The sequence below is a fragment of the Chlorocebus sabaeus genome, chromosome 8, assembly GCF_047675955.1.
Source record: "Chlorocebus sabaeus isolate Y175 chromosome 8, mChlSab1.0.hap1, whole genome shotgun sequence".
NCBI lineage: Eukaryota > Metazoa > Chordata > Mammalia > Primates > Cercopithecidae > Chlorocebus > Chlorocebus sabaeus.
In genome coordinates, this window is record NC_132911.1 from 123,881,089 (window position 1) to 123,900,746 (window position 19,658).

At 37.3% G+C, this 19,658-nt stretch overlaps 1 protein-coding gene across 3 annotated transcripts in view; it reads left to right on the forward strand.

The window, feature by feature from the left end:
* The window catches only part of COL14A1 (collagen type XIV alpha 1 chain), a 251,894-nt gene that overhangs the window by 40,176 nt on the left and 192,060 nt on the right, over nucleotides 1–19,658 (forward strand). For all 3 annotated transcript variants that reach the window (XM_008001445.3, XM_008001446.3, XM_008001447.3), the window contains exon 5: nucleotides 4,323–4,409. In XM_008001445.3, coding sequence (XP_007999636.3) covers nucleotides 4,323–4,409 — 87 coding nt within the window. The remainder of the gene's footprint in view (nucleotides 1–4,322; nucleotides 4,410–19,658) is intronic.

Genomic DNA, 19,658 nt, shown 5'->3' on the forward strand with positions numbered 1-19,658 from the left:
TAGTTGCAGTTTTTGCACTTACTTTAAATTGGAAAAATTGCAATTACTTTTGCACCAACTCAATATTTTGTAAATCTTTGAAAAAATTAAAAGAACACACAACTTTGTTACCTCTTGAAAGTTCTGAACAAAGACATCTGGCAAATTCACCTGTCAGCAGGGCATACACGTGTTGTAAATGTTACATTCTTTTGAGATTCACATTGTCCAGGACCTTTAGAAAAGCTTTTTCTGTTATTTTTGGTATAAATTAGCCTTCTGTCTCATTTTACTGGCACTGCACTTTAGTTTCTGGCCTCCAACATTCCTGCATGAGTAGCTGAAATAACTTCACTTAAAGTTTGTGAGAAGCAGTAAAAGGGATAAGGAGAAAATACTCATCTTTCTCTAGTCTGAGGTTTTGCAATTGATTATTTCAAATATTCCACCGACTGAACAGTGGAAGAAACACAGAGTCATATAAATCTTCCCAGGCTACTTCTTCAAAACACTTAAAAGGAAATTCATTTGTTTCCATCTTGCTTAACTCTGCTAAGATAGCTGTAGAGAAACAGTGTAACTGGTTAGCTAGATAAATAATATGCAAGCTGGTATTTGTTTGTTTGTTTGTTTTTTAGATGGAGTCTTGCTCTGTCACCCAGGCTGGAGTGCAGTGGCGCGATCTCCGCTCACTGCAACCTTTGCCTCCCGGGTTCACGCCATTCTCCTGCCTCAGCCTCCCGAGTAGCTGGGACTACAGGTGCCCGCCACCACACCTGGCTAATTTTTTTGTATTTTTAGTAGAGACAGGGTTTCACTGTGTTAGCCAAGATGGTCTCGATCTCCTGACCTTGTGATCCACCCGCCTTGGCCTCCCAAAGTGCTGGGATTACAGGCATGAGCCACTGCGGTTGGCTAGCTGTGTTATTTTTATTGGCAGGATAGAGGGATTTGTTTTGCCCAAATAGCAGTTTGTAAGAATAAAATGAAAATTGCTTGGATAGCTTTCTTTTTCCTTTTGCATTTCAGTTATATGCCTGCTCTCTGTGAGATGGAGCTAAAGCCTAGTCTCTTCCTAGAAAACTTTCGTGGTTGGATCCAGGAAAGTGGTGATTAAGATAAAGCTTGTGGCTCTAGGTTTGCTTTTAGTGCAGGGATTTGAATTCTTTATGAGTTCATATTTTGGTACACAGTAAAACATAAGAAATGATCTTTGAATTTCTAAGACAGAAAGGCAGATCTGATCTAATAGGTGTTATGACTCCAAATTTGCCACAAGCAGTTCAACCACTTCCAGCCTCAGTTTCTTCACCTGAAAATGAGGGTGATGATATGCCTATTACTGTGCAGATGAGCTTACTTCACCACATAGTAGAGCATGGTAGCTATTGTTGTCATAAGAAATACCATTTTGCTTGTTAACTATCTGTTTTCCAATTGATTTTGCCCCTACATGAGGAAGACAGCACCTTGGTCGACATATATGTTTACATCTTATATGTGACATAGTGGATCAGCTTCCATAATGGCTGTTATTTTTTTCTTGTTTATTTATAGACTGCTTTTATAGCTCTGTGTTTTAATTTAGTACCTTTAAATATAGAGGGCACCTCTCCAATGATTAGGAGAGACATGAGATGGAAGTAAAAGTTTTATTACCTACAGGTCCTGGGAGTTACATGGTATGCCTGGAGGCCACACCCATGGAGGTCAGGGAGCACAAGAAGTGGGGGCAGCCATAAGCCAGGGTCTTTATTGGGGTCCAGGGCATTATCCTCAGGTTTCTTTGAGGAGGGTTTTAATTGGGGCATTTAAATCAAGTAGGCATGAGTTCCAAGAGGTCACACTGCGACTGGGAGGCAGTCAATGTGGCATATCTGCACAGTTCATGCAGAGAATGAGGGCCAGTGACGCCAGTCAGGTGGGCTGTATGCGGCTCTCCCATAGGGAGTAGAAGGTAGAAATAGATCTAGGAGAGAATAATGAATAATAAATAGTAAGAGTAACCCCAGAATAGAGACTGGCAGAAACTCCACTGGAAATGTGACATTTGAACTACACTTTGAAAGATGGGCAGGGAGCAGTTGTTTAAGTCAGATAATCTGGATTAACCACATTTAGGAACTAGTGCTTTAGGGTATGTTGTAGGACCAGAAACTGTGTCAAGGGTGATTGAGCCTGTTTCTAAGTATGAGTAAGTCCAACTTACATTTAAAATGGATGCTGAGGCAACATGAAATTTGTAAGAATTCACCACATTCTATGTTGGAAAATTTTTTTCTCTTTTTTTTTTTTTTTTTTTTTTTTGTTTTTTTTTTGTTTTTTGAGACAGAGTCTGGCTCTGTCGCCCAGGCTGGAGTGCAGTGGCCGGATCTCAGCTCACTGCAAGCTCCGCCTCCCGGGTTTACGCCATTCTCCTGCCTCAGCCTCCGGAGTAGCTGGGACTACAGGCGCCCGCCACCTCGCCCGGCTAGTTTTTTGTATTTTTAGTAGAGACGGGGTTTCACCGTGTTCGCCAGGATGGTCTCGATCTCCTGACCTCGTGATCCGCCCGTCTCGGCCTCCCAAAGTGCTGGGATTACAGGCTTGAGCCACCGCGCCCGGCCATTTTTTTCTCTTTTAAATGTGTTTTGTCAATCTTTGCCTGCAAATTCCTGCCTTTCTTTGGAAGTCTGACTCAAAAGGGAAGTTTCTCCAAGTCTCTACCTCTAAATTTATTACTAGTCTTTCCTAGAACTATTTCTACCTCCAGCATCACTCAGCACGATCTTTCTCATATTAAAGTTGCAGACATATTTTGTTTTAGAAAATGCAAGTAATTTGGGGTGACAGCACATGTGTGGGTGGGATTGAAGATACAGATTTGGGAATTATCTATGAAAAGGTGAGAATTTAAATTGTGGGGTGATAAAATTACAGCGGGTTGTACAGAGACACAAGACACTCTTAGTATATGATTGTGTTTCATGAATAGTGATAGAGAAAGAGCCCAAAGAATGAGAATGAAAAGGAGTGGTCAACAGGAGAAAACCAGGATAAAGCCACTGTAAAAACTGAGAAAGAAAAGAATTTAAGTGTGAATGTGTGTGTGTGTGTGGGGGGGGGGTCGGTGGTGGTGGTGAGGGTGCTCCAAAGTGCCAATGCTTATAGAGAAGTCGGTGAATGAGGTTTTAAAAAAATTGTTATAAAAATTTATACATATCAGGATCAAGGCATCTTATATTTTTATTTTTAAAATGTTTTAAAATTGTGTTTTAAATCCTGGAATTTAATCTCTGGGTAGCAGAAAGTCAAGGATAGTTTCTAAGAAAAGGAATAATAGAGTGACATGACCTTGGCGAATGACAAATCTCAAACCATTTCAGCAAAGCGATGGAAGACAGTGGAAAGAAAGAGGAGGAGGATATGATAAAGACAAGATGAATGGAACAATATCCTGGAGAAGGCAGCAAGGGTGGTTCACAGGAAATCATTGCTTCCCCTATGTAGCTTACCCCCCAATACATTTGGTGATTTCTATGAAATGAATGTAGCAATTAAACGAAATACCTTGGCTCACTTCTGCATTTTCACGGGGTGTTTTATTTGTGCAGAAACCACTGCCATTTGGCAGGCTCTTGGACTACTTCAAACAGCCTAAGGTGCTATTTGGCAGAAAAGCAGCTGTGCAGTTTTAAGGAGAGAATGCAGTGGAAAGTTAAGCTAATGGTGTAGGTTGATACAAATTTATTAAAAGGCCATGGGGCATTTTTTGGTCCCTGAACATTTTCTAATTAAAACCATAAAAAACTACCATTTATTAATGGGGAAACTTTTTTTTTAAGTTTGAAAAGGAATTATTATAAGGCTCTTCACTTTTTTATTTTTATTTTTTTTGCTGATGGAGCAATTCCAAATGAGGCTATTTATGGTTAAGATCTTTCTAGAATGGGGACCAAGCTCACAGGCTAAGTCCAGAGACTTGAAGATATAGCTTTAACCCCGTGCCAACACTTAACTGATTTTATGAAATAGGTTTTAGCTTTCTGGTTCTTCATTCCCTCATGTATAAGCTAGGGATAATTATGCTGATTTTACAGCAGTTATGAAGGATTAAATATTTGTGACACATCTGCCCATAGTGCATACTCAGCCAAAGTAGTTCCTCAAGTGTTTCTGTGTCTTCTCATGACATAGTTGAAAAAAAAAAAAAAGAGCAGTTCTAATATTTGGGGATGAGTTTGTACCATGGAGCTCATTTCTGTAAATTCTTTTAGGGCTGTCAAGGGTTTTAGTAAAACTCATTGAACATTTTCTTTTAGTCTTTAATATAACACGGTGCTGTATCTCTACTTTTCTTCCAGTTAAAGATTTAGAAAAAAGAAAGGATCCAAAGCCCAGAGTCAAAGTTGTGGACAGAGGAAATGGGAGTAGACCATCTTCACCAGAAGGTCAGAGACAATTTTGATTAACTCATGTTGGGAGTTGGGTTGTTTTAGTTACACAGGCAATTCTCATGTATGTGGTTACTGACCCTATCTGAGAAGTGCAGGTCTAATATGAAGGTCGCCTGTGGCCTCTTTGTACTCTTCCTTCCTTTCCCACACAAGATGACCCTCAACCCTTTGGCATGGCAGGTGACCTTTAGGGCACCTTTCTCAGAATGGTGCATATATGTATAGCCTATCATAGTTCTTGTTCTGTGCATACCTTTTCACTTGGAAACCTATCCATGCCAATTCATATAGGAGGCAGGATCACCCAGTGTAAATTGCATGGGCTCTCCCACTTGCCTGCCTAAATTCAAAGCCTGCCTTTACCACTTTGAGCGATCTTATACTAGTTATCCAAATGTCTATGTCTCTATTTCCTTATCTGCAAAATGTGGAGAATGGCATTCAGATCATAGAGTTCTTTGGGATAAAATGCATTGATATGGGTAAAATACTTAGAACATTGCCTGCCATTGAATAATATTAGGTATTATTGTTAGTCTACCTCATTCTTTTTAATAGCCAGATAGTATTCTATGGGATAGACTATTATAATTTATTGATTAGTCTCCCCCAATCCCCTTTTTTTGAGACAGGATCTCACTCTGTCACCCAGGCTGGAATGCAGTGTCACGATCTCGGCTCACTGCAACCTCCGCCTCCCGGGTTCAAATGATTCTCTTGCTTCAGCCTCCTGAGTGGCTGGTATTACAGGCGCATGCCACCATGCCCAACTGATTTTTGTATTTTTAGTAGAGATGGGGTTTTGCCATGTTGTCCAGGCTGGTCTCGGTCAGGTGATTCACCTGTCTCTACCTCCCAAAGTGTTGGGATTACAGGTGTGAGCCATGGCACCCTGCTGGTTATTCCCCTTTTGATGGGCATTTAATGTTGTCCAATTTTCACTATCACAAACATGCTGTAACAGCATATTTCTAACTGTGGAACTGCGAAGTTAAAGGATAAGCAAATTTTAGCCTGCCAAATTGATAGATGGCAGGCTCTATCAATATCGACTTAAATTTTTTTCAGTGATTTGTACTTCTGCCAACAATATGTAACAGGGATTATTTCATATGTTCTTTCCAACATTTGAAATCCCTAATATTGAAAAAAGTCCCCAATTTTATATCATTTGTTTAATTTACATCTTTTTGATTACTAGTGAGGCTGAATATTTTTTCATATCTTTAGTGGTCATCTGTAATTGTTCCTGTTCGTTTTTGTTTTGTGTTGTCTTTATTTCTTTAATGAATATATAAAAATTTTCTAAATATTTTGAGTATGAAACCCTTTTCTACATATTGTTGTAGTTTTGTAAATATTTTCTCCTGGTGGATAATTTGCCTTGCAACTTTATTCATCTTTTTGATAATCTTTAATACAATTAAAAAAATCCTTGACAAATGTTTTACTCTGAATTTTGATGCATTTCTTGGTTTTCCAATATTTTAACATGAAACATTTGCCTATTTTTCTTCTAATGATGTGCAGGTTTATATTTATATTTATTACAACTTATTAAATATGTTAGATATAAAATGTATAAAAATAATGTCATAAGCATGTTTGTCCAGATTAAGAAAATAAACCTATTACCATACAGTTAAAACTCATTACTTATCCCCATAAATTCCCTTTCCTCTCTTGTAGGAGGCTGCCACTAAGCTGAAGTCAGTTTTTAACATTCCAATATGTCTTTATCATTCTACTTCATATATATTTGCAAGCTTAAAACATATTTAATTATACAAAGTTCAAATTTATATGCAGTTTATTATAATGGATGTATACCTTTGCAACTTTTAAATCTAATGTTAAACTTTTTTGAGTTATCTGTGTTGATTTATGTAGAACCAATTTATTCATTTTCTTTACTGTGTAGAATAGAATGCCACTGGATAAATATATTCCAGTGTATTTAGCCCTTCCACTCTTGATGTTACCAGTATTTTGCTATAATTACTTTGTTGTAAGTATCTTTGCTTATGTCTCCTGTACATGTGGTAGAATTTTTCTAGAGTATATACCTTGGAATCAAGTTATTTAGTTGCTGCTTATATATATTTTTATAGCTTCTCTTGATATCTTTTTATGCTTTAATATCCAGTACTTCATTGTATTTTCTTTTTTCTAACATCCTGAGTTGAGTGTTTACACCTTAATTTTTAATTTTTCTTTTCTATTATATGCATTTTAAAATATCCAAGTACTACTTGAGCTGTCTCACATAGGTTTTGATATGTAGTGTTGTTATGCTGTAGTTCATACTATTTTCTAAATTTCACTAGATTTTCTCCCTTGATCCATGAGTTACTTAGAAATATGCTATTAATTTCTAAACATCTGGAGATTTTAAAAGAAGACATTTATTTATTATTGATGTCTAATTATTGCATTGTGGGTAGAGAATGGGGTGTGTAGAAATATTCTTTGAAATTTGTTGAGGCATTTTATTACTTAAATGTGGTCAGTTTTTAAAACCATTCCATGTGTCCTTGAGAAAAATGTGCATTTCAATTTCCCTTGATGGTATTTGCCCATTTCTATTTGTAACTCTGGCAATTTTGTTTTAAATACCTAAGGCTAGATAGAAATAAAATAAGAGTTATTATATTTTTCTAGTCAATTTTTCTTTTTCATATTTTGTAATGATTCTTTTTATTCTTAGTAATTCAATATTTGCCTCAAGGACTATTTTATCTAATATTAATATAGCTATATCACCTTTATTTTATTTAGTACTCACATAATGCATTGATTATTCTGTAACTTTCATTCTCTTTGTGTCTCAAGTTCAAGGTGAGTAATTTGTAAAGTAGATTAATTTGCATTAAAAATTATCTTACAATCATTGTATTTTACTTGATAGCTTTAGTTTACTTAAATGTGTTGATGTTACTGATAATTTTGGACTTACTATTTATTTTATGCTATTATCCTACATTTTTCTTATCTTTTTCCCCCCATTATACCTTACTTAAAATTGACCAAGTTTCTTTTTTCTTTAAATCCATTTTATCCCTTACTGACCTGGAAAAGCTAACATAGTCTAATCCTAATCAGTATCTTTACTATTTCCCTATAATACAGAATACGGAATTTAATAATGCTTTATATTCAACTGTTACTCTCCCGTCTTACACATCATTTTTGAAAAATACATTAACTTATTTTTTGCCTCACAAATATATTATTGAATACAGTTATTATAGATATTCTTTAACAATCAGTGTTTGTCCAGATTTGCCCACGAAGTTGTTTTGTTCACCATTTCATCTTGCATCTCAGACCTTCTCTATGTATCCACTTTCCTTCATAGAAGATCTGCGGTGATAAATTTATCTTTATTCGTGCAAAAATATCTTCACTCTGTAGTCACTATTGAGAGATTAGCTGGGTACGAGATTGAGAGTTGTCTCCAATCATTTCAAAGACATTTTACTATCTTCTGGCTCCTGTTGCTTTGTTGAGATGTGTGTTTTCAGTCTAAGGGTTGTTCCTTTGTAGGTGACCTCTCTTTTCTCTCTGGATGCGTTTCAGGCTTGCTGTCTTTTATCTTTGGGGTTCTGCTGCTTCACTATCGACAGCCCAGATGTAGATTTCTTTGTGCTTCCAGATTTCGGATTTATATCTTTCACCAGGATTGGAAAATTCTTGACCTTTAACTCTTTAAATATTATTTTTTCTCAATAATTTATATTCATATTCTTTGTCTCAATTAGATTTATGACAGTTTCTTTGGACAATCTATGTCTTTTAATACTAATATTTTCTACCTCTCTGATTTTACGAATGATATTTTGGGTTCCTTATATCTGTCTTTTAGGACACTAGATCTCTTCCCCTCTCTAATCTACTCTTTAGCCTGTTCTTTTCAATGGGGAAATCTTTTATTCCTAGAAATTACATGTACTTCTTTTTCAAGGTTGCTAGGAATTTTTTATGGTGCTTGGTTCCTTTTTAATTATTAATCATTCTGATATTTTAATCATGATTATTTTATATTCTGAATTCAATAATTCTATTATTAAAGCATTTTAGGGTTAAATTTGTGTGTGTGTGTGTGTGTGTGTGTGTGTTTGTTTGTTTGTTTTGTTTTGTTTTTTAGATGGAGTCTTTCTCTGTTGCCCAGTCTGGAGTGCAGTAGTGCAATCTTGGCTCACTGCAACCTCTGCCTCCTGGGTTCTAACGATTCTCCTGCCTCAGCCTCCCAAGTAGCTGGGATTACAGGTGCCCGCCACCATGCCCGGCTAATTTTTGTATTTTTAGTAAACATGAGGTTTCACCATGTTGGCCAGACTGGTCTCAAACTTGTGACCTCAGGTGATCTACCTGCCTCCATCTCCCAAAGTACTGGGATTACAGGCATGAGCCACCACACCTGGTTAGGGTTAAATTCTTGTTACTTGTTTATACTGACTTTCATTCATGGGGCTGGTTTCTTTGTATGATGTGTCACTTTGGCTTGTGGACTCGTGTGGAAATTCTTCACAGCATGTCTTAAGGGTGAGCTCCTTCAGAAGGGGGCATTTTGGTTGCTACCAACCTGGAAACACTTTATGTTAATTTCTTGTCTTAAGATACTCAGGGCTTGTCCATGGTTACAAATTCACAGGAGAGACAGTTTTCCTCCACATAGAGCTTAGGCCAATGTAAACCCTTTCCTTGTCATCTCCCTTGCTAGAAAGCAGTTATTGTTCTAGTCCAACAATTTGTAAGGCTATGGCCCTGTGAGGGTGCCTCCTTTACATAAGAACTATCAAGTCCAACTTCCCACCTTGAATGCATTAAGGTTTTGTCTCCCATTCCAGCATGACTATTACAGCTTAATGTCTTGATTGATAAATTTCTGGTTAAGGTGAAATCTACCAGATATATATTTTCCCTTGCAGTAAGTAAGTAGCTTATGATGAGATATTTTGAGACCTGTAAATATTCTGTTTCTCATTAAAATTTCACCTACTTGCTTTAGCGTCTATCGATTCTTGCCTGAGTCAGTAACTATTACGATGTTTCTCAACTAACTCCATTTTTCATTCTACATTTATTATTTGGCATTCTACTGTAAAGAAGATTTTTCCCTTCTCCCACACTTGTTTTTCTTTTCATATGAGTATGGACTGGTGGGTTCTTAGTTTATTTGAGTGGATTATAATCATTACTATCATTGTTTATTATGATGCTCAAATTGTTCCAGATTTGCTAGGTGGGAACTATTTCATGCTGTCTCTTATGTCTTTTAAATATGTTCCCACCATTCTTTAAGTTATTTCTTACTTTCTGGCACAAACTTTACATTCTGAGCTCTTGTATTTTTTCTACCTGGCCCCAAAATGAACCATTTCTTCCAAGAATCGTGGCTTCTTTTTGTGGAGAATAGTATTTTGCAACCAAAATGTGGGTACTAACTGTGCCTCTTGCTTCTGGAGTGTCATACCATTATCTCTCTGTCTGTCTGTCATTCTCTTGCTCTCTAGCAATCAGTCATCTATCTATCTATCATTTACTTATCATCTATCAATCATATATCTGTTATCTATCATCCATCTATCTATCATCTTTCTATTATCTGTGATCTATCTATCTTATCTATCTATCTATCTATCTATCTATCTATCTATCTATCTATCTATCTTACTGCATCTTATATCTATCTTTTGCCCATATCACAGGGTTTATTTTAGCCCTCCTTCTTCTAATATTTATAACTCCCCTTTCAAGAGAGTGAGAAACATGACTCCCGATATTCTAAATATATCTACTCAAATAGTCAATCATAGAAATAGTTTTAGAACTGCTAATCTGTGCATACTGCAAAAAGACAAACAAATCTATTAACTTGAGTTCAATGTTTGCTTTTATTCTAAAGTATATCATATCTGTATTCAAAAGGATCTTGGATTAGTTCTTTTCTTCCCTATTCACTGTGGTTTTGTTATTTATTTTAATAGGAAACAGTTAAGTTAATCTGTGAGTATGTAAAACATTGGCACATTTCCAGAAGTTGAAAAGTCTACAAAAGGATGACACTGAAAAAGAAGTATCATGTCTGCTATTCCTTCCATCCAACTTTGCTTGCCCCTCCTATATAATCAAATGTGTTAGTTTCCGTCTTATCTTTTGTGTATTTCTTTGTGTAAGAACAAACAGATTTGTTAATATTTTTAAGGGAGAATTTTACAAGGAAGTTTGTGTGTTTGGATTGGCATTTAGAGTTTGGCTCCAGAATTTATTAGCTATAGCTATGTATTTCTAAAGTGTCTTAACTGCTGTATTCTTTCCCCTGATGCACCTTCCTCTTTCCTTTCCAAAACCTAGGATTGAGTGAAAGGAATTAAAACTAAGAAGTAGACAATGGAAGAGTGAGGCTACTATTGGCATATGTTCTAATAAATACCAATACACATTTGGAGAAGGAAGATTCATAAGCAGTCCATTTCCTTCCTCACTGAAGATATGTCTGAACATATGTTTACGGAAGAGTTCTTTCTGAGCCTACTTTCAGGCAGGCGCTGTCTCAAAGGGTTTATTGTAGTGATGAGGACTTGGGGTAGGGCAAGAACTTTCAGGAGGTTTGTGGAAAATAGGTATCTTCCTCTTTCAGGTGAGGGTTTCTGTGAGGTGTGTGCCAGGGCAATGAGGACTTTGTGAGAGCACTGGTTATATGGGAGAATTGTCTTAAGAAGTAAGTTATAAACAATGGTGACAATCCAGGACAGAGTTACAGCTCCTAGGAGGTGGAGGGAGATGCATTAGTGTGACCCAATGGAGATAAAAGATGCGCCCCCCCACCCCAACCAGGTCGTTTATGCAACCCTTAGCATAAGCCGCTCCTCCAAGTCGTGGTGCTTTCATGATCCACATTGAACTATACTGCTCTTTGTTTTCCCTGAAATCTGCGATTTTCTTGTATAAGCGTCTACATTGATAGTGGCTCAGATACAATCAGATATATTATACATATTTTACAATTTTAGTTTAAATGCACAGAGTTAAGATCCTTAACAGAAGTGGCTGTGCAGTTAAATACTTAACTTGTTTCCAATCTATTGTACATGTTTCTTTAATAATCCAAAATTAACTCACAAACAAAAGTGGTATTTGCCTTTGAGCATAATATTGGCACATTTGCATTAATGGCTATTTCTCCATCATTGTCCAAACAGCTTTCTTTAATCATTTTTGGAGTTTTGCACAAGAATGCAGAACCTGATTGGAAATGATTAAGAGACTGATAGGAAAAACAGCATAGGGTTTTTTTTTTTCTTCTTCTTTTTCAGTGATTTTTAAAATTAAGATCACCAGCCTTCTTTGTTTTGTTTTTAATGGATTTTTAAAAATACTGTAGTCTCTACACTGTCGGGGTGAATCTCAGTGCTCTCATTTTCTGGGGCAAAAATGAGATGAGCTTAAATTATTCTTTCCAGAAATCAGCAAACTGTGGCCCATGGGCAAAATTCAGTCTTCTATTTTTTAAAATAAGGTTTTATTGGAACACAGCTATGCTCATTCCTTTACATATTGTCTATGGCTGCCTTCCCACAATATCAGAGTTGAGTAGTTACAAGAGAGATCATATGACCTGCAAAGACTAAAATATTTTCTGTTTTGCTCTTTTCAGAAAAAGTTTGCTTATCTTTGTCTTAGGATGTTTAAAAATTTTTGAATGTGTTGGCACACAATCCTTCACTAAAAATGTAATGAAATGCTTTTCTGAGGATAACTGTTCTATTTTGCTATTTCATAATTGCATAGGCTATACTCATAAAATATATATATATATACACACACATGCCTACCTTTGAACATTCCTACCTCTTATACTCCCATAGTTGATTTTTTTTTTTTTACTTGAAGCATGAGAACTCTCAAGAGTTAGCTGTGAGGACTGAGTTAAAATGTGTAAAATGCCTAGTACATAGTAAGTGCCACATATTTTATATATAGCATTTACTACATGCGTAAAACAGTTTAAATACATATATAAATAGCATAGTATTTGCTATTAATAATAACATGTATATTTTGCAAGAGCTAAGATCATCATGGGCAATGGTTTATATTATTGATTTAATAATGAATGCATAGAAGAGCTGGTAATTATACCCTAGTGTCAAGCACTGAATTAGTTTCTGGGGATTAAGTGGTGAGCATGGGAAGCAGAATTCTACCCTCATGGAGCTTACGTAGTCTAGCAGGGGCTCAACACATGTGCCCAATGCCTTCTCTTGGAGAAGGGCCAGTTCTGAATTATGCAGTCATTATGGTTGAGTGTAGCCTGGGCACATGATTATTTTCGAGGTATATTTTCACTGACTGGGATCTCTCACCTCCCATTAATACTTTTATGGTTCTTGGCTCACAGTCAAGAGATTGATTTGAAATGTTAACACCTTTCCACTAGCTATTGTGGGACTTAGATCTGGCAAACCCAGGACTGTGAGTTCAAGTTGGTAAAAATGGGACTGTTAGGGTTTTAATTTCCATTAGGTAGGCACTAGAAGGTAGCTAAAGTACAGGGAACTAGAGGGGTCCTGTAGATTAGTGCTGGCAAGAACCTGACTCTACTCCTAGACTAAAGGGGAAAGAACTGGGTTCAATCATAAACAGGACATTGGGGTTAAGTGTGGACTAGAATTTATACATTAAGGGATTTGAAGGATACCTAGATCGTAGAGTATGCTCCATTAGTGCTTCTTCCTCTTCTTGTTTCCCAGTTTCCTCCTCCTCACTTTCCTTTTCTTCCTCTCACTTTCTCTACCTTATTCTCATTGTTATTATAATTATTATTATCTAGACATTTGATGTAGTGTTTTAGCAACAACATCAGGGTGAACTAGAAAATTGCTCCTTATCCATGCAGGGGGTCCCTGAGGAAGCCACTCTGTATATGCCTGTGCCCTGAGTGAGGGAAGAGTCTTGAGAATGCATAACTTTGGGCCTGTGCCACACACAGCTTAGGTATCCAAATTTACGTTTACCATGTGCTCTGAGGCCTGCCCACTCAAGAAATTAATATAAAAATGGCTTCAGTTGGTAAAAGCAATGGAATGACTAGCAGAAGCAAACACAAAATCACATTTGAGCCAAGACCTGATAAAACAATGCCAAAGGAGAGTTCGCAATTCACAATTTCAAAACATAGAACTAAACTGTGTGCCATAAGTAAGAGTCAGAAGACACAAAAGTGGTGGCCTCAGAAATCTATGAACTTTAATTATGGAATCATTACATAAAGACTATATAATAAGGGCCTGGTGCAGTAACTCATGCCTATAATCCCAGCACTTTGGGAGGCTGAGGAGGTTGGATCACTTGAGGTCTTGAGTTCAAGACCAGCCTGGCCAACATGGCGAAACCTTGCCTCTGCTAGAAATACAAAAATTAGCCCGCAGTGGTGGTGCACATCTGTGATCCTAGCTACTCTGGAGGCTGAGGCAGGAGAACCACTTGAACCCTGGAGGTGGAAGTTATAGTGAGTTGAGGTCACGCCACTGCACTCCAGTCTGGGTGACAGAGCAAGACTTTGTCAGAAGAAGAAGAAGAAGAAGAAGAAGGAGGAGGAGGAGGAGGAGGAGGGGGAGGGGGAGGGGGGGGAGGAGGAGGAGGAGGAGGAGGAGGAGGGGAGGAGGAGGAGGAGGAGGAAGAGGAGGAGGAGGAGGAGAAGAAGAAGAAGAAGAAAAGAAGAAGAAGAAGAAGAAGAAGAAGAAGAAGAAGAAGAAGAAGAAGAAGAAGAAGAAGAAGAAGAAGAAGAAGAAGAAAGAAGAAAGAAGAAGAAGAAGAAGAAGGGCTATATAATAAATAACAATATGATTACTAATGTCAGAAATATTTGAAAGAAGAGATGAAAAGCCATGACAAGGAAAATAGGTAGATGAGAAAAGGTACCACATGAACATACAGAGTTCTGAAGAGCATAAACAAAAAAGATAGTCACACCCATAATCATGCTGGTAAAACTGTAGGACACTAAAATTTCCAAAGATCAAAGGGGAAGAAATAGGAAGAAAAGAGCCAAAGAAGAAGAAAAGGACTTGTTGAACCCATTTCTAAATGATTGAGATCTCACTGTGCATGCAGTTATTTGTTCTTCAGTGCTCTGGAGTACTAAATAAAACTTCTGGGTTTTTTTTTTTAAATTTAAGTTCTGGGACACATGTACAGAATGTGCAGGTTTGTTACATAGGTATACACGTGCCAGGGTGGTTTGCTGCACCCATCAACCCATCATCTACATTAGGTATTTCTCCTAATGCTCTCCCTCCCCAACCCTCCCATCCCCCGACAGGCCCCAGTGTGTGATATTCACCTCCTTATGTCTATGTGTTCTCATTGTTCAGCTCCAACTTATAAGTGAGAACATGTGGTGTTTGGTTTTCTGTTCCTGTGTTAGTTTGCTGAGAATGAGGGTTTCCAGCTTCATCCATGTCCCTGCAAAGCACATGAACTCATTCTTTTTTACAGCTGCATAGTGTTCCATGGTGTATATGTGACACATTTTCTTTATCCAGTCTATCATTGATAGGAATTTGGGTTGGTTCCAAGTCCTTGCTATTGTGAATAAACATACGTGTGCATGTGTCTTTATAGTAGAATGATTTATAATCCTTTGGGTATATACCCAGTAACGGGATTGCTGGGTCAAATGGTATTTCTAGTTCTAGGTCCTTGAAGAATTGCCACACTGTCTTCCACAATGGTTGAACTAATTTATACTCTCACCAACAGTATAAAAGTGTTGCTGTTTCTCCACATCCTTTCTAGCATCTGTTGTTTCCTGACTTTTTAATGATTGTCATTCTTACTGGCATGAGATGACATCTCATTGTGGTTTTGATATGAGTTTCTCTAATGACCAATGATGATGAGCCTTTTTTTTTAATATGTTTGTTGACTGCAGAAATGTATTCTTTTGAAAGGTGTCTGTTTATATCCTTCTCCCACTTTTTGATTTTTTTTGTAAATTTATTTAAGTTTCTTGTAAATTCTGGATATTAGCCCTTTGTCAGATGGATGCATTGCAAATTTTTCTCCCATTCTGTAGGTTGTCTGTTCACTCTGATGATAGTTTATTTTGCTGTGGAAAAGCTCTTTAGTTTAATTAGATCTCACTTGTCAATTTTGGCTTTTGTTGCCATTGCTTTTGGTGTTTTAGTCATGAATTCTTTGCCCATGCCTATGTCCTAAATGGTATTGGAATTTCTGGCCAGAGCAATCATGCAAGAGAAAGAAATAAAGGGTATTCAAATAGGAAGGGAGGAAGTCATATTGTCTCTGTTTGCAGATGACATGATTGTATATTTAGAAAACCCCATCGTCTCAGTCCCAAATCTCCTTAAGCTGATAACCAATTCAACAAAGTCTCAGGATACAAAATCAATGTGCAAAAATCACAAGCATTCCTAGACACCGATAATGGACAGAGAGCCAAATCATGAGTGAACTCTCATTCACAATTGCTACAAAGAGAATAAAATACTTAGGAATCCAACTTACAAGGGATGTGAAGGACCTCTTCAAGGAGAACTACAAACCACTGCTCAAGGAAATAAGAGAGGACACAAGCAAATGGAAAAACATTCTATGCTCATGTATAGGAAGAATCAATATCATGAAAATGGCGATACTGCCCAAAGTAATTTATAGATTCAGTGCTATCCCCATCAAGCTACCACTGACTTTCTTCACAGAATTAGAAAAAACTACTTTAAATTTCACATGGAACCAAAAAAGAGCCTGTATAGCCAAGACCATTCTAAGCAAAATGATCAAAGCTGAAGGCATCACACTACCTGACTTCAGATTATACTACAAGTCTACAGTAACCAAAACAGCTTGGTACTGGTACGAAAACAGATATATAGATCAATGGAACAGAACCGAGACCTCATAAATAATGCCTCACATCTACAACCATCTAAACTTTGACAAACCTGACAAAAACAAGTGATGGGGAAAGGATTCCCTATTTAATAAATGGTGTTGAGAAAACTGGCTAACCATATGCAGAAAACTGAAACTGGCCCCCTTCCTTACATCTTATACAAAAATTAACCAAGATGGATTAGAGACTTAAACATAACACCTAAAACCATAAAAACCCTAGAAGAAAACCTAGGCAAAACCTCTGTTTTTAAAAAGTGGTATTAATTGACTTAGTTGAAACCATGACAGTGCAGATAAGATATGATTCCTCTCCACTGGGAATACTACTAGTCTGTAACATATTTTAAATGTTTTCACTTAAATGTAAGAACCCAATTTACGTTATAAGATTCGGAATTCCCACCATTTATTTATCGGTCCTCAGTAGAGCTAATTGAAATACTGTTTTATTTCTCAGAGTCTATGTACAATTCATTTCTCTTCTTTTTTTATACTTCATTTCTCCTTAGTTTATGACCTACCTTTACTGAAAAACTCTAGGCAGCATATTGGTCAGGAATCCTTCGCTTCAGTAGAAACGCACTCTAACTAGTTTAAGTACAAAAAGAATTGTACTGGCTCATGTAACTGAAGCATGGCTGGACCTAGGGTCTCAATCCAGTATCAGTTACTCTCTCTTGCTTCTCCATCTCCTGGCTCTGCCTTCCTCTGAGATGGCTTTATTTCTAGGTAGCGTTCCTACAGTGGCAATGAAGACCCCCACAGAGTTCCAGGTTCCCGAATTACATAATAGTGAGCAACCCCAATCTCATGTGGTAGGAAGCCTTTTTTTTTTTTTTTTTTTTGAGGCAGAGTCTCACTCTGTTTCCCAGGCTGGTGTGCAGTGGCACGATCTCTGCTCACTGCAGCCTCCACCTCCCGAGTTCAACAGATTCTCCTCCTGCAGTCTCCTGAGTAGCTGGGACTACAGATGGACTCCACCATGTCCAGCTAATTTTTTTATTTTCAGTAGAGACAGGTTTGCCCCATGTGGCCAGGCTGATCTCTAATTCCTGACCTGAAGTGATCCACCTGACTCAGCCTCCCAAAGTGCTTTGATTACAGGCATGAACCACTGCATGGTGGGCCATGAAGCCTTTTAATGTTAGTTTCAGAAAGCATCTCAAGAACAGTTTTGATTGGTCCAGCTTGATTCATGTGCCCGTCTCTGATCCAGTTGTGGTGAACAAGGAAATGAAAGAATCTGCCTGGCCACACCAGGAACTGCAAGGATGGTATTAGCACTAACTGAGATATCTGGATTGAGAATGGAATTGGGCAAACACATTTAAATCAACTATGGGGAGCTTTAAAATGTTTTACAGTTCTCTTTAGATTATCTCCGAAATGTGCACTATTATTAAGATGAACTTGTTTCTGCCACATCATGAAAAAATTGAAGAATTTTTAAAAAGTAAAGTTTCAACCATATGGAGTATAATTTGACCATTAAGATCACCTTTAAAATAGTGCCTTAAGTTGCTCTGGGTTTCAGGAAAAAACAATTTTCTTTTACAAACAATGATGTAACACATGCAGTCTCAATGGGAGTGATATCCTTGAATGGGCAAACATTTATTTTGGGAGTGAAAGGGGAAAATATTAATTCTTTAATGTGTTAAGTATAAATATACAATATATACATAAACAGCTATATGGTATACCTGTGGTTTTAAAATTTCATGAGGAGGTGATGAGGAAAAATATCTGAAGGCTCCTTATGGGAGTTATAACTAAAAATGGTTGTGAAACACTGATCTAATGCCACACATGTATTACAGAAAGGTTCTCCTGCAATTTTAGCCCCTTTCTCCCCTCACTTCTGCTCTCTGAGCATTCCATAACATTTTCTTTTTGAAACATGACCAAAAAAAAAAAAAAATACAAAAATTAGCCAGGCGCGGTGGCATGCACCTGTAGTCCTAGCTACTCGGGAGGCTAAGGCAGGAGAATTGCTTGAATCCAGGAGGTGGAGGTTGCAGTGAGCCGAGATCGCACCACTGCACTCCAGCCTAGGAGACAGAGTGACACTCTCCCCCGCGCCCCCCACCAAAAAAATTTTATGCTTATGCACTCCTGACAACAATTGGATGAAATTCTCCTAGCATTAGACCTGCAGTTTTCCTCTAGTTCCTCCCTGACTGCCCTTGATGAGATAGTTTTGAAGAATTTTGACACTTTTCCTCTGGCCTCCAGCAAAATTTATTATTCTCAACTTGTTCTCCAGTGGTTAGAATTCTTAACTCTGTCTGAAATAAGTTTTCAAATGTCTTAATTCTTAAAAGAACTTGTAACATATCATTTTTAAAACAATTGGATACCTTATAGCTATGAGGACTGCTATTGATTTTGGCACAGTGAGTCTCCCATAGGAATGCTTGGGCTTCTCTGACTTGTAACTTCCTCCTTGTCTAAGAATTTTCTATTGAGTATCTTGTCTCTATACCTGCAGGGATGACTGTTGTCAAATTAAGCAGATGTTATGACTTCAGAAATTGCAAAATGTCAGGATCAGTTCATTATTAATGGATTGGAGTAAGCGGGATAATTGAGTTGAGTTTTGTGAAAATCACCTTAAAAGACCAAAGTAAACATACAGCCAGATCATGTAGTATTATATACAGACCTAAAAATAAATGGGAATATAATGCACTGGCTCCTGAAGTTGAGCAAATTTCATTTTAAAATAGAAGTGATCAGATAAAATAGCCTCTGTTGGATCAATATTCACTTCAGGAAATCAGGAAATAACTAGGCAACTGTACCAATAAAACTTTAAAGCAAACTTAATTTTTAAAAATTTTTCTTCTTCTTGGGTCAATATTCACTTCAGGAAATCAGGAAATAACTAGGCAACTGTACCAATAAAACTTTAAAGCAAATTAATTTTTTTTTTTTTATTTTTCTTATTCTTCTTTTTTTTTTCCTTGGGTCAATATTCACTTCAAGAAATCAGGAAACAACTAGGCAACTGTACCAATAAAACTTTAAAGCAAACTTAATTTTTTTTTCTCCTTCTCCTTCTGCTTCTCCTTCTCCTTCTCCTTCTCCTTCTCCTTCTCCTTCTCCTTCTCCTTCTCCTTCTCCTTCTTCTTCGTGGAGTCTCATTCTGTAGCCCAAGCTAAAGTGCAATGGTGCGATCTCAGCTCACTGCAACCTCCGCCTCTGGAGCTCAAGTGACTCTCATGCCTCAGCCTCCGGAGTAGCTAGGACTACAGGTGTGTGACACCACGCCTGGCTAATTTTTTGTATTTTAGTAGAGACAGGGTTTCACCATAT